General features: G+C 40.0%; 1 protein-coding gene across 1 annotated transcript in view; it reads right to left on the reverse strand.

Annotated features, from left to right (window-relative positions):
* The window catches only part of Dnah7 (dynein axonemal heavy chain 7), a 215,011-nt gene that overhangs the window by 2,149 nt on the left and 196,946 nt on the right, over window positions 1-15,916 (reverse strand). Inside the window, exons 62-64 of the mRNA XM_035438832.1 lie at window positions 11,903-12,055; window positions 10,281-10,458; window positions 5,176-5,279 (exon numbers count right to left, since the gene is read on the reverse strand). Coding sequence (XP_035294723.1) covers window positions 5,176-5,279; window positions 10,281-10,458; window positions 11,903-12,055 — 435 coding nt within the window. The remainder of the gene's footprint in view (window positions 1-5,175; window positions 5,280-10,280; window positions 10,459-11,902; window positions 12,056-15,916) is intronic.

Raw genomic sequence — 15,916 nt, forward strand, 5'->3', positions numbered from 1 at the left:
CTAATCAGAAAACAGTGCTTAGACCCTTCACCGTCATTGGAGCAGCCAAGACAGCCCATTCAAATAGCCAGCATCAACAGTGCCTAAGAAGCCCCACCACTGGATGAGGACCATCCTCTATTAAGAATCACATAGGGCACCCTCCATTCATTCTGCTACCTACTTCACACCTGCTTAAACTGTTATTGTCCCACTCATGGGTATGCATAGTCAGGAGGTTTGACTCTTAAGTATGTGCTCTGCCCAAACTTAACCACAAAGAAACTACAAGGAGATGATGCTGCAGTACCCAGCTCCGAATAAACTCTGTATAGCATAATAAACTGACACCCCAAGACACATCTTTAAGAGAAAGTCATACTCTAGGAAGGCTATCCCATGGAAGTGGTAGAGATAACACCTTTTAATAGATGTACTGATTTCAACATACAAAAACAAGAAGTAACTTAGATATTTTAAAATAATACTCTAAAAAATAACTCCCTAGTAACAGATTCTAAAGATACTGAGGGTGATGCAGTACCTCACAGATTATAAAGAATGATTATTAAAAAGCTTAGTGAGAGGGTTGGGGTGTGGGTGAGTTGGCAGTATTTGCCTAGCATGCATAAAAGCCCTGGGTTTAATCCTCAACACCCACACAAAGCCAGGCATGGTGGCAAAGACCTAGAATCCCATTTGGAAGGTGCAGGCAGGAGACTCAGGAATTCAATGTCACCCTCAGCATTGAGTTCAAAGCCTCCTTGAGCTGTATGAAACCCTGTATCAAAAAAAGGGGGGGAGGGGAACCTCAATGACAAATGAGATCCAAGAAGATACACATAAAAACCTAATTAGGAAGATAATGCAAGGAACTAATGGGACAAAGGAGGATTGCTGTGAGTTCAAGGCTTCCCTGGACTACAGACTAAGATCATTTCTCAAGTCAAAGAAATTGCAGCTGCAAGTCTCCAAACCAGACTCACTTAAGCAGATATACTAAGAATATTTGTCTTTCAGAATAGCATACTCACAAAAAAAAAAAAATAAATAAAGTAAAAGGAAAGAGAGCAAGACAGAATGAAAAGACTACAGGATATTTTTAGCACTACTAAAAGATCGAATGCCTGCATAATTGGCATACTTAAAGGAGAAAAAAAATAAAGACTAAGGACACAGAAAAACCTATTCAATACAATAAGAGCAGAAAGTTTCCTAGTCTTTGTAAAAACACATGTATTCATGTATAGGAAGTCTTAGATCCCCAAATAGGCATGGCCAGAAAAGATCCTCAGGTGTGTGTGTGCGTGTGTGTGTGTGTGTGTGTGTGTGTGTGTGTGTGTGTGTGTGTGTGTGTGTGATGTGCCCATATGTGCAACTGTGCATGCCTAGAGGGGCCAAAAATGTTAGACATCTTCCTCTATCATGTTCCACTTTGGTTTTTGAAGCAAGGTCTTGGCCTTGAAGTTCACTGCAGGCTGGCCTGCAAGCTCCTGGATCTGTCTGTCTCCATCCCCCAGCATGGTTGCAGGTGTATGCTGTACCTGGGACTTTATCTAGGTGCTAGGATTTGAACTTAGGTCTTCTTGCTTTCACAAGTATTCTTACCCAAGAAGCCCTATATTATCACTCCCAAAGGTAGTTTTAAAACCTACAAGGGGAAAGCACCAAATCTTATTGAAGGGCAGCCCTAGTAGACTGCCAACAGAATTCTCAGCAGAAACCCAACAGTTCGGACAACATGAGATAACATATTTGAGTCATGAAAGAAAATGTTTGCTAGTCAAGCTTCCTAGATCCAGCAAGGCTGTCCTTTAGAATTTTCAGAACACAGTCCAAGAGTCATGTGAGGAGAGAGAATTCCGGGTGCTTTCGAGAAAACTCCAAGAAATCAAGAGAAGAGTCTTGTGACCTCAGTTTCTTCAAAACATGCAATTGTTCTTAGAATGTGTTTTCATGTCCCTTCCAGATGCAGCAGACAGGCATGAGTTTACTTCCGATAATTCATTACAACTGACTATTGTTATTTGTTTATGTGCCTCCATGGATTAACCTGCCTTGCCATGCACAGCTTGCCGTGTGATTGTACACTATACTATCTTGATTCTTAATCCTCAGAGTATCAGTTGTCTGATGCTCTGATTAAAGTTGGCTGTTACATGAGACTTTAGTCCACCTCATTTACCAGCTCCATTCTCTCAGGTCCTACTGCCGGTAGAGTGGCAAACAAGAATGAAGAAGCTAAAAGACCATTCAAGAACATTTATGATGACAAGACCAACCTCACTAAAGATCCTTTGAAAAAACCTTATACCCAGAAAAAAAAAAAACCAGTTATCATGAGCACATAAAGCATAAATTCCATTGGAAGAGTAGGTACACAAATGAGAAATCTAAAATATCAAAGTATCAATACAATAAATCATCAAACCACAGAGATGAATATAAATAAGGCAGGAAGAATCAAATGATACCCTAAACAGAAGAAAACAGAAACCATGACAGGCATACCACACCTTTTCATAACTCTGAATGAATATGACCTTAATTCTCCAGTTAAATGATTCAGATTGTTGGATGAATTAAAAACCAGACCCAAAATACGCTGCCCACAAGAAACTCACCTCAACCAAAAAGATGCACAGACTTAAATGAAAAGGTAGAAAATGATATCCCAAACAAACAGAGTTCAAAGCCAAGAATGGGTAGTTACATATGACAAAGTAGATTTTAAGACTAATAAAGAGGAAAATGGTCACTACATAACCATCAAGGAGTCAATTCATTAAGAAGATCATTATTTCTAAATATATATATATGCATATAATAACAATACCCAATTTTATGCACATTGGTGTTTTGCCTGTATGTATGTCTGTGTGAGGGTGTCAGATTTTGGAATTACAGGCAGTTGTGAGCTTCCATGTGGGTGTTTGGAATGAACCCAGGTCCTCTAGAAGAGCAGTGCTCTTAATCACTGAGCTTTCTCTACAGCAAATTTTATTTTGATGTTGTACCCAATTTTATCAAACACCACCACTGACAAAAGGGAGCATGGGCTTCAATACAACAATAGCAGGGGATGTCAGTACCCCATGCTCACTAATAGACAGTCATCCAAATGAAGCATTTACACAGAAAAAATCAGAGCTAATCTACACAAAAGGTAAATGAATTTCATACTTTTAGAACATTCCACCCCAATATCACCAGGATGAGGAGCAAGGCTTGGATAAAAATTAAATATATATATATATATATATATATATATATATATAGTGTTTGTGTGTGTATGTATGTATATATGTATGTATATATATGTGTATGTATACACACATATAGACAATAGATAGATAGACGGTAGGTAGGTAGACGATAGACAGACAGATGATAAAAAGATGATGGATGCCATAAAGAATAACAAAATCATTCACAACAAAGTGGTTGTTGGAACCAGAGAACACCAGCTTAAGTGAAGTAAGGTAGGTGTGGAGAGAATCAGGGGTGGGTGCCTTCCCCACCATATACAGAAGCTTGGGAAGCAACAAGGAAATGGAATGAAAGCAGGGCAGAGGTGCTAGGGATCAGAGACTGTGTCACAGAGAGGGACAAGAATAGAAGAAAAGCAGAAGGACATGTCAAGGTACAATATATGTTGTATGGAAATACAACAGTGAATCCTAATGTCTGTATGCTATATGCTAACAATTATAATTTCCCCAGTTATTAAAGCAGTTGTGTAAAGTACAATTTCCTCACTTAAATAAAAATACAGCATAGTTGCATTCCTCTATGAGCTACAATACACCCACATTCTTTATAGTCATTAGGCAAGTTTCTAGAATATTAACATGCAATTTATTGTAAAACATAGCCAGGCTTCAGAACAATGCCAGCTGGCCTGTGACTCAAGGGCAAAGAACAAACTATAACCATAAACATCTTTTAGAATTTGACCAAATTAATTTATCTCATAATAATGAGTAGTCCTTGAGGTACATGACTTGACCTCCCCCTGTTCAGAACCCTCCTTTAGGGTCCTTAGGTCAAAACACAATTGACATGAAGAAGCCAGTGACTAAGACCCTTCTCAAATCATTGTGGGATCCATGTTATGGAGGGTGGGGGAAGCTGTTTTTGCAGCTTAACTATAACATAGCTTTCAAAATACTTTCAACTTGGATGTACTTCATGTTAAGCAAAGAATGGATTTTTGAATGAGAATTTTTATTTCTCCCTGACTTCTTTGTTTAGAAGAACAATTACCCATTTGTAGATACACTCCTACCATTCCCTGAAAGTTAATTAAGAATGTCCTCATAAAGGAAAAGAATTGCAAGCCCAGCCAACCCCTGAAGTCGCACACATTCAGTTTGGAGCCTCATGTCCTAAACCTTCTCTGCCCAGTGTATTGTGGCACCCACAGAGGTGGATCTAGATTAAACTCTCAGGTTTGGACCAACCCCATCCTTTGCAGCTGCTTTGGTCACTTTTCACCTGCCTCTAAGCTGCTTACAGAATCCTACAATTCCTGTGACTCTGGTAGTCTATGTTTTATCATAGCATCCTGGATGTGCTCACAAATAGTATAAAGATCTACTTTGTCAGGATGTGGCTACACAAAGAAACAACTGCTTGCCATTGCTCTTCACGATTTATGAATTCTTTACTTGTAAGTTTCATAAAACACCAAAAGCATCCCTGACGGTGCTTTTGTGGGAAGTTCTGCTTTCTTATTTCAGCTCTCATAACTGTAAACATCCACGTTCTTCATGGTCTATTTAGTGCTCAGTTGTTAATATTCTTGTGTTGGTTTGTTGACATTTGTTGTTTAAAATAACTCACTGGCAAAAGGCTGCAGAACAGTCCAGTGTTCCTATGTGCAGGAAGGCTGAGGGATGAGCATCCAGTGAGAATCACAGGGCTACTGACTGTGAGTCAATGTCATTGAATCAAAAATGTATATATACTAAACCAGTTTCCTTTAATAGAAACAATACAACAGTATGTATCAATCAACCAACAAAAATGCTGAGACTGCAGAACCTCAATCCAGAATCCCACTAGACACAAATATATTCAATATTTTAGTATTGGGAGCAGCTTTCTAGAATGAAATTGCCATGAAAGCAACAGACTGTATGTGTATATATTCATATGCAGGAGCAGGTACATACATCATTAGCAAATACTAACCACAGGGACTGTGTCATAGAGAACTTTAGGGTGTGATTCTGCAAGCTTCTTGATCTTCCTGTTCCAGGAAGCTCCATCCAGAAACAATCCATGGATGTAAACACCTAAATGACAAAGAAAAAAGTTAACCTTCAAAAATGCACCTTGACCAAGTTCCAAATCTGAAATCGCTATTTGGGGGAACCAGGCCAGCACATGGTGCCAGCCATAACACCTCAGTTCCCTCCACCGTACATCCATATCCACCAGTCAGTGCTTTCAGTTAATGACTGAGTCACCTCAGTGTAACAAGCAATTCAGGTAACAGGAATCTTAGGTGATATGCCTGGAATAGTCAACACTAAACCCTAAATGAACTGATGGTGGCTTCCTATGTTCACTGTGACATTTAGTTATTGATCTACTGATTTACCTTTTGAGACAAGGCCTCAAGGTACCCAGACTGGCCAAAGCTCTCAATATTCCTGCCTCGGCTTCCCAGGTGCTAGTGTTACACATGTGTGGAAACACATGGACACCATTTTCACTGTTCTACTCTTGGGTAAACAGGGAAAGCCTGGCTTGTAAAGCGAGAAAACCAGAGGCAGATACATATTACAGGGTATAACAGTAGAAAGGCTGAAGGAGGGGGTGGGGTTTGGAAGGAAACTTTGGTTTCAGCCCAAGCTATACTCAGATAGTGTCTGTGACCCTCCTCCTGGGGTCCCACGAGAAAGGGAAAATTCCATCTTCCCAGAGCATCCTGTGGACTCTCATTTTTATTTAAGTAACTTACAAAGTAGGATGAAATAAGCTGGAATGGCAAATATCCCAGCTTGTGGATAAGCACATTTTGTGGTAAAAATATTTATTGCATACAAAATAAAATTCATAATTAACAAGTATCTCTCCTCGATGTTATTACGCTGAGGTGGACACATTGATAGGGTGATTGCTTAGCAGATGGCCACTGCTTACTGAGCAATTTTGGAACACCACGTAATCCGTACTAATCATTAGGTCAGTTGTGTTTTACATACTACTCCACCACTCTCAGCATAACTCTGAATTGTTGGTGCCTGGTAACCTCTATTCCTCTCAGTGTTCATTTATTAAAGGCATATGCTGACTGAAAAAAAAAGATAAAGGATTCTGTATAATCTCTATACTCAATGTACCCAATTCCTCAGTTTGAGTGTGGAAATTTGGCTAGTTCAAAAAACTATATGCAGTGCTTTCATAACTTATGTCTTGAGCTGGGTCTAAAATTGTGTAGAGACATCAGTTCCATTCAGATGTCAACTGGAATGTCACTTTTTATCTTGTATCAGAATGACACTGAGAAAAGTTAGGATGAAAAACTCTGGGCTCCTGAATGAAGAATTAAACACAATTTCATCAAGAGACTTTCTGTGAGATATGCACTGTTTTCAAACTTCTTCCTGAAGTGCTCAGTACACTAGGCTGAGAAGAAAGCAGTTGAGCATGAGGCCAGAGGCCTGCCCTTAAGTCTTATCTTGGACCAAATGCTACCTTGAGTCCTTGGGGAAGTTATTTAGCCTCCCTGAGGAACATCTGTTCCAATGTTCTGCCTCTAGTTAACAAAAACAGGCTAGTGCCTATGCTGTAGGGTTACTGCAAATATTAAGCATAAAGGGATGGACAGTTTCTATGGCACAGACATGAAACAGAGCAATACCACACTGGGGTTGAGGCCCTCTCTTTGACTTTCCTTTACTCAAAACTCTTGAGCTCCTTCCCTATATTACTTTATTTGGAACAAATATCTGTCCTTGGCATGTTCCTCAATCTGTCTAGCTATACTAAATTTTATGAGGAGAGGGGATCAGATTTTTTTTTTTTTACAATAGTAACCTGTGTGAAGGGATTGTTTTTAAAGTTTATATAATAAAGGAAATAAAAGACAAAGCAACTTAGCAGAGAGTTGTTAAACTTCTAAGATTCAGCAATGTGTGCAATCCACATGCATTGATAACAAGGAGACTCTAAACAAACAGATTAGTGATGTGTTAGGCATCTGCTCCTGGGCACAGTGTGATTAGTTGTAACGTAGCATGTGTCCCATTGATCTGCTTCCCTGTGTGCTCATTGTCCCTAAAGACATTCCCACAGTTCAATATTGGAATAACAGCTGGTGTAAAATCTTGGGTTAGCTTCTATGAACTTGTGGTGAGTTTTAGCTCTGTGATGCCTTGAGACTTCCACAGCCTAGAGGCTGAGGAAGGAAGGGTGAAGTCAGGCAAGGTGACAGCTCTGTGATTGTATTGTCACAGGAGAGACAACAAGAGGAAACACGTAAATAACTGTGAAATGGGCCAGCGCTGCCAACTTCTGGAGAAGATTTGACAAGAGAAGGCAGACAATTAATGAACTGGCACAGGCGGCCAGACAAATGGGAATGGTGGCAAAGGCAGGGGAGATTTAATGGAGAATATTGAGGAAGGAGGAGGAAAGTCAGGATTCTGCCTGGAGGATGGTGTTATTTATTGAAATTAATTCTAAGTTCCATGTATCTAGGGGATACAAAAGTAGGGATGGTGTGTTGGTAGTTATGGGTACAGCCTTCTGGACCACAGAGGAAGCATCTAACAAGGAGATGCTCAAAGACATAAAAATGGATTAAGTCACCTGGGAAGACAATGAATTAGTAAACAGATTGTTCAAGGGCTTTGTCCTTGGAGACTCCAATAGCTGAAGGAGCATAAGCCAGCAAGAAACATAAATCCAGACAACAAGAAAAAGAAAACCAACAGACCATGTCCTAGAAACAAAGGGAGGAAAGTGTGTCTAGATAGATAAACATGGCAAAAGAAATAGCTAAGAAGTTGATATGAACACGAAGGGGATTCAACTGGATTTGTCAACATGGAAACCATCAGTAACTCTGAAGAGAATGGCATCTTTGGAGAGGAGGAGGATGAAAAGAAGCAGCAGCAGCACAGCTGAGAACTCAGATCGCAGGCAAAGCCAGGCTTCTGAGATACTTTGCTATTAGAAATCAGGGATACAGGACAGCAGTCAGTTATCAGGACAACAGAAAAGTTCATTGAGTACTTCTAAGAAAAGAGATGCCAGAGCATGCTGTGTGTGGTTAGGGAGTTATCCACTTCTGAGTTTCTTGGTCCTGGAAAGAGGAGGCACCAGGAGAGAAACAAGGCTCCAGAGGAGAAAGGAAAGGGGATTCCCAGGATGTACACATGTGCACAGGCTCACAAATTTGGTGGTGCTAATAGCTGCTTTCTTGGCCTTCTACTTTTCATGAGGATGAAGGCATGAGAGGAAGGCATGGTGCAGCTAGAGCATAAGTCTTCATTTTGGGAATGAGAAGGCAAGTTTCCCAGGGAAGGCAGAAGGATGGCTTCACATCACCAAAATCTTGAGCTGTGTGACACCTCGTTGAAAGTGAAACCCCTTGCCACAGTAAGGTGAGGCCATTATCAGACACTGTTGTAACTGCTTCCGCCTGTCAGTGTCTCACATTTGACTGTAAACTGGAAGGAGAGCCTAGGTTGTCTGACCCTCTGCATGTGGGTGACAGTTGTGTAGCTTGGTCTTTTGTGGGGCCCCTAACAGTGGGACCAGGACCTGTCCCTGGTGCACGAGGTGGCTCTTTGTAACCTATTCCCTATGGTGAGATGCCTTGGTCAGCCTTGATGCAAGGGAGGGGGGAGGGGCTTGGTTCTGTCTCAACACGATATGCCAGGCTCTGTTGGGAGGAGACAGAGGAGAAGTGGATGGGGGTGGGGGTGGGCGTGGTAGAAGGGAGGTGTTCGAGGGAACGGGAGGAAACAAGGGAGGGAAAACTATGGTTGGCATGTCAAATAAATTTTAAAAATAAATGAGTCTAGGTTGTTGCTGGTTAATCTGCAGTGCCTAGCAGTAGGCCAGTGATGACTAGCGAAGCACTGTTGCCTGTGACACATTGATTGAAACAGTCACCAAGAGATTAGTGCCATTCATTTAAAGTCAGCACCATTTGGTAAAATATAGTCCTTTATTTATTTGAAGTAGTGGTCTTGTCCAACTGCATTAACATTTTGTTTTATTTTTTGTTTATGTTTATTAAGTTCTGCATGTGTGAGTGTGTGCATGCACACCAAGGCACCCATGGAATTTGGAGAACTTGTACGATTCAGTTCTTCCCACCATGTGGATAATGGAGATTGATTTAGGTTGTCAGCCTTGGCAAAAAGAATCCATTCTCCCTGAGCCATTTTGATGGCTCCACTAAATGTAGAATAAAATGTCACAGCAACTGTAAAGTATTTAAAAGGCAACCAACCAAGAAACAGAATGTTTCTTCATAATCACCCTCCCAATCTTCAAATGTTCCCAGATCCTCAACCCTCAGGTAAGAGTGATTGCTGCTCAAGCCTAACAATCTGTGTTCAGATTCCAGCATCCCTGCATAAAGTCAGGTGTGGCTTATGCATGTACCTAATAACCCCAGCACTATAGGGAGTGGAGACAAGAGGATCCCTGGGGCCCATGGGAGGTCATCCTAGTGCCAGGATCAGTGAGAGACCCTGTCTCAAAGGATTAAGGCAAAGAATGATGAGTAGGACATTCATCATACTTGGCATCCAGAGGCATTTTCACACAGGTGTGTGCTTGGACCACACTCACACACACTCTCCTCTGTCTGTCTGTCTCTCTAACACACATACACACAATGTTACCAGTAGCTGTAAGTATCAGAAGTATGTATGTATGCATGTATGTATGTATGTTTGTATGTATGTATCAGTAGTAGTAGATGCATGTATCAGGGATTTTCAAATCTGTATGGCCTTCAAGGTACTCCTCCCTCTTATTACCCAAGGCCAAAACAAGTTATGGATGATTAGCCTGTGTACTGCTAATTTGATTATCCAACTACATGTGGTTTCTAATTTTCTGAGTTTGGGATGGAAACATAGTACAGGGATAATGCACCTTTTATCCAGACTCAGCTACTCAATTCATTTTCTCTGCTGTTCCCTTATGATTTGTTTCAGGGTATTACATACATGGTTGCTTTTTGACAGATGAGAAGATAAGCAAAAATGCTATGCCTTTGTCCATTGCACAGACAACAAGCTGGTTCCTTTTGCCACTGCACTTACCATCCTCAGGAGCATTTTTGTACTCTTTGTCATCCATCACTTCGTAGTCAAACCCAAGAAGATCAATTGGAATGGTGAATTTTCTAGCATAGTTCTGCTGGGCACCAGTTAGGAAGGCTTGTGTGAAGAAGAAGCCAGAAAGCCAGAAGACGGGTGGAGGGCCAACTTCATACCATTGCTATGGTAGATCCAGACAAAAGGGATACAGTAACAGAGTCATACAGATTTCCAATACATTATCAATGAAATGTATCTCCAAACATGCATATTGCCATTTAAGCAAATTAGCAAATGGGATTTAATGAATATCATGGCACTCTCTCAAGATTTCAAAATCTGACTCAACATCAACTCCATCACTCTAGCTTGGCAATTGCAGTGCACAAATGCAGATGTAGGTATCTGTTTTATACATGTCCAGTGGTTTCCTACATACCATTGTGAATGCAAACTTATTGTTACTAAGTGTATCATGTTACATAGATTTCCATAAAGCTGGTCACATAGGAATATTTTCATCTTTTTTTCTAATTAATTAGTTTTTACTATGTGGTAGAATATTGTTTTGGAAGTTTTTCTTCCTACTTTGCATACCATGAAATCCAACATACTAAACACAGCACCAGGAAAGAATACAAACAAGTAGGGTGGTGAATGCTTATGTTCTTTAGAAATATAATGACACCTTAATTCTATATTTACGTCGTAAGTTTTGATGATGAGCTGTTGAATAATAAGTGACTGAATAGCAAACTATAGAAGCATCTCTGAAGAAATGAATTCACTCCTTTACTCAAGAAGAGCATACAGTTCAACCTCAGCTTTCAGGAGCCATCTTGGTCCTTTAGCATCTGACTCTGGTACATGAGGGACTATACTATGAAAGAGGAGCTGTTCATTTTATTCCTACAGAAACTTCCTCAATGTTTTTGTCTTGCTTAGAGACTACTTTGCCTGGAATTCATCATGTAGCCCAGATCGTACCATAGGCTGACCTTGACTTTGTAGGTGATCCTCTTGTCTCGTGCACGAAAGTGTTGGGATTTAATGTGTGAGCCACGATGCCCAATTTTCCCATGGTTACATGTCATATAACAGTATCCATGTTTTTTCTTTTTAATTGATTCTTCTGATGCATAGTGAAGCATCAACTGGCAGATAGCTACCCACTAAACATACTTAGGAAAAGTAACCATTGAGGTCACTGCTGTCATGAACTGGGATGACAGAGCTAGAAGGTTGCTGGGCAATGAAGAAACAGCTCCTCCCTTTACAAACTGATTGGCTTCCTAAGAAGCTTTGTTATAGGGCTCTGTCATGGAAAGTTAACATGCCAGATGTTTTTCTCTCCAAAGTCTGTCATTTGCTTGAATGTCAGATATCACAAACCTCCTACTTAAGATGTAGAATATTTATGTATATGTATATACATATTTATATATATTATATATAAACATACATATATATACACATATACATATACATATACATAACTGTATAGAGGTCATTATTGCCTGGAATATGCAGGACTGTAGACAGCCTATCTCCACTCTCTCAGCATTTTGATGAAGAAAATGAAGCCAGAAGAAACAGGATAGCAATGTTCATATGGATGAACTCACCTGCAGGAATTTTAGTCTTGCGAGGAAGTCATTCACATAGCTACCAAGTGGCTTAAGGCTGGGGTAAGATTTACCCATCCACATTGCTGGAATTTTGACATTCAGAATGCTACTGACCACTTCTTCCAGGTCTGTAGACATCACAACAAGCCCCTGAAACACAACAGACCTCAGTGAAATCAGCACCGGCCCTCCTAGGCAGCCTGTTTCTTCATGTTGTCTTTGTTAACGAAGGTAATGTTTCTTTGGATTTGTGAGGAAGGCATAGAGTTTCCTCAAACCTTCCTTAGAAATGGAGTAAAGGTTTTTCTAACCAAATTTTAGTTGAAAATCTTAACTAATACATGGCTATTTGGTAGCTACCGAATCACTGTCTACCTTTCATTTAATTTACCTGCTGGTTAAAAGCAAATCTGTATAGGCTTCCTAGCCTACCTCCTTAAAGTCATGGTGATGGATATAAAGCTAAGCTTATATGAAATACTCTAAAAGTAAAAGCAGTATGAAATCCAGCTGCCCTTGTTCTGTTTTGAATACCCCCATGTGCGGATACTGAAACTCCAAGGCTCCTCAAAATTCCTTCCTCGGGGAATTTAACAAGAATCAACTTGGAAGAAATCAGTCTTTTGTTGTTGTTGTTACCAATAAACTTGATTTATTTATTGCTTTTTTTGATCTTGCATTTGAGCCAGTTGTGATTGTTGTTTCTTGTTTTTTTTAAGCAAACAAAAATACTGAACAAACATGAAAAATTTGGAGTAAATTTTCTGTATTAAACATGTTATCTCACTTGCGCTTTTGAAACTCCACTGAAACAGCAGTGAAATATTCTATGTTTTAAAGGCACAAGGCCACAAAAGCAAAACAGAATGGAGAAAGGAGCCATGACAACACAGCTCTGGAGTCTAGACAGCAAAAGCTAGGAGCTGACACAGCATTCAGTTTTTCATAGTACTTTGACTCAAACCTAAGGTTTCACATACGCTGAGCAAGTACTGTACCACTGTGTATCACTCATGATACTTCTAAAAGTCAGGCAGGATGGCTGTGCTAAAAGAAAAGGAATTTGAAACCTAGTTTACAGAACAAATTCTTAGGTCTCTTCCCCAAAGCTTCATACCATATCCTTGAATATAACCTGGAAATGCCAACAAATACAGAATAAAGTACTGCCAAACACGCCTGAGATAGGGGATGCCATGTACAGTTGAGGTCAGCTATCATACTGGAACCAAAAGTTAAATGAATGCACTTTGGAAGCTGAGACCTCTAGGCCTCTTGTTTCCTTTCGTTCCCCCAATTCTAGAAGCCAGTTTTGATCTTCCAGGAAAGAGACAGAAAGAGTTTGGTCAAGGAAAAACATCTAGTGGTGATGATGCTTCTTGTCAGACAAGAGCCCAGCCAAGATCACACTGTAGTAAGGACCACAGTCAACCATCACCAGTGCCATTACAGTGTCCTCTGCACAATGTTACATTCCCAGCTTTTGGGCATATATCCAAAGGATGCACACTCACACCACAAGGACATTTGCTCAACTATGTTCATATCAGCATTATTTGTAATAGCCAGAACCTGCCTAGGTGCCCTCAACTGAAGAATAGATAAAGAAAATGTGGTTCATTTACACAATGGAGTACTACTCAGTGGAAAAAACCAATGACATTTTGAAATTTGTGGGCAAATGGACAGAACTAGGAAAAGCTATCCTGAGTGAGGTAACCCAGAACAACAAAAAAAAAGACAAATATAATATGTACTTACTCATAAGTGGATATTAGACACAAAGCAAAGGACAACTAGCCTACATGGCAACTCTTATAAAGGAAAAACATTTGATTGGGGTGGCTTACATTTTCAGAGGTTTAGTCCATTATCATTATGATGTGACATGGTATCATGTAGGCAGATATGATGCTAGAGAAGTAGCTAAGTGTCCTACATCTTTACTTGCGGCAAAGGAAGTGGTCTGTCTCACTGGGCATGGCTTGAGCATATATGAGACCTCAAATCCTGTCTCTACAGTGACACAAGCCCAACAAGACCACAACTACTCCAGCAAGGCCATGCCTCCTATTAGTGCCACTCTCTTTGGAGGCCATTTTCTTGTGTGTGTGTGTGTGTGTGTGTGTGTGTGTGTGTGTGTGTGTGTGTCTGTCTGTCTGTCTGTCTGTCTGTCTGTCTATGAAATGTGTTCCCCAATTTTTAACATGCTAATGTTACTAGTTCATGATTTAATGGAAATTATGTTTATTTTTTCCATATTTGTTTTTTAAAATTTGGGATTAATTAATCACATAATTGCTCCCTTTCCTTTCTACCCTCCAAACCCTCCTCTTTCAAATCCATAGCCTCTTTCTTTTTTTTACTATTTGTTGTTACAAGTATATATTTATATACATATATATATTCCTAAATACAACCGGCTCAATCTGTATAATGTTACTTGTATGTATGTTTTCAGGGCTGACAATTGATATTGGATAACCAATTGGTGTGCTCTTTAATGTTTAGCTTTTAAATTATTTTTTCTCTATGCAGTACATTGTTAAGCGTTATATTGAACTTATAAGTATATAGAAATTGCATGTTAGTTTTTTGCTAATTAATTTCTCAATTATACTATGATCAGAGAATATACTCTAATGATAGCAAGCTTTTTAATTGAATTGTGCTATGTATTTTACATGGTAAATAATTCCAGGTACACCATATGAATCTGGATATATTGTACTATCATTAGACTCAGTGTCTGGTATTTCCATTCCCTCTCCGTTCTCCTGCCCTTCTCTCTCTTTCCTCTTTAGCTTTAGGTTTTAAATTTCTTTCTCCTGGTATTGGACTTACACTATAATTTTCCTTAGCTTTTCTGTTAACAGCACCCCATAAATTCTGATAAGCAATTTATTTTATCTATTATTTCAATTTTGAAAAATACAACATGATTTTCAAAGTTGGGTTATTTTGCCACATTATGGAGATATTTAGAGAACAGTTAGAGATGACTTCAAGAAAGGAAACTGTAACACATTTGTAGCTATTGAAGGGGGCAGTGAATAGGAGAAATTGACTCCAAAATAATCTATGCTCATCAGTGCTACCAAAATATTGGAGGTAATTTATAAATTCTATTTCTGACTATAAGCGTGCCCCTTCCTAGACCTTATACTTGCTGAGGCTACACATTTGGGAGTTGTCCCCTGATCCTGTTTTGCTCACCCTACAAAAACTTTCAGTTATCGTAATGGCACACAGACAGCCATTTCTCTTCATCTCAATGCTACAGCCACACCCAGCTGGGATTTCTCAGCTGGGATTCCTCAGCTGGGTTCTCTATCACTGGCTCCCTACTATCCTTCCTGGCAGCAGTAGGAGTAAGCTTCAAAATATATGAAATATCACTATTGCCTGGAAACCCCTAATGCCTCTGTATTTCAAAACAAAATTGAAGATCCTAGCCATGGCTGACAAGGCTATCATGTACCCAGTCATGACCCCCTCCTCCCACACACACCCACGTTCATCCCATTCTAGTCCCATCAGCCTTCCCCTCGTGCATCTTATCCATGCCATCTTAGCAGTGCTGTTGGCTTTTACTATTTCAAAATCATCTGCATAAATGCTCTTCCCTTACTAGTCCGTACATTCCTCTTTAATATCATTGAGGCCTCTATCCTCAGAAGGGTCTGTCCCAGCCTGTCTCCCACAATTCAGCATTTACAACTCTACTGACTTAGCCTGTTTTATTTGTCTAAAGAATTTATCACTTAAAAATTATATATGGGCCCAAAGAGATGGCTCTGTAGTGAAGAGTGTTTACTGCTGGGGCAGAGGGCAGGAGCTTGGATTCCAGCATCCATGCAGGGTGACTCACAAGCATCTGTAACTCCAGCTTTCAATCCTATGCCCACTTCTGGCCTTAATGGGCACCTGTGCACATACACACACACACACACACACACACACACACACACACACACACACACACGAGCACACATGCACGCACACAAATGC

Source organism: Cricetulus griseus, chromosome 2 (assembly GCF_003668045.3).
Source record: "Cricetulus griseus strain 17A/GY chromosome 2, alternate assembly CriGri-PICRH-1.0, whole genome shotgun sequence".
Lineage (NCBI taxonomy): Eukaryota > Metazoa > Chordata > Mammalia > Rodentia > Cricetidae > Cricetulus > Cricetulus griseus.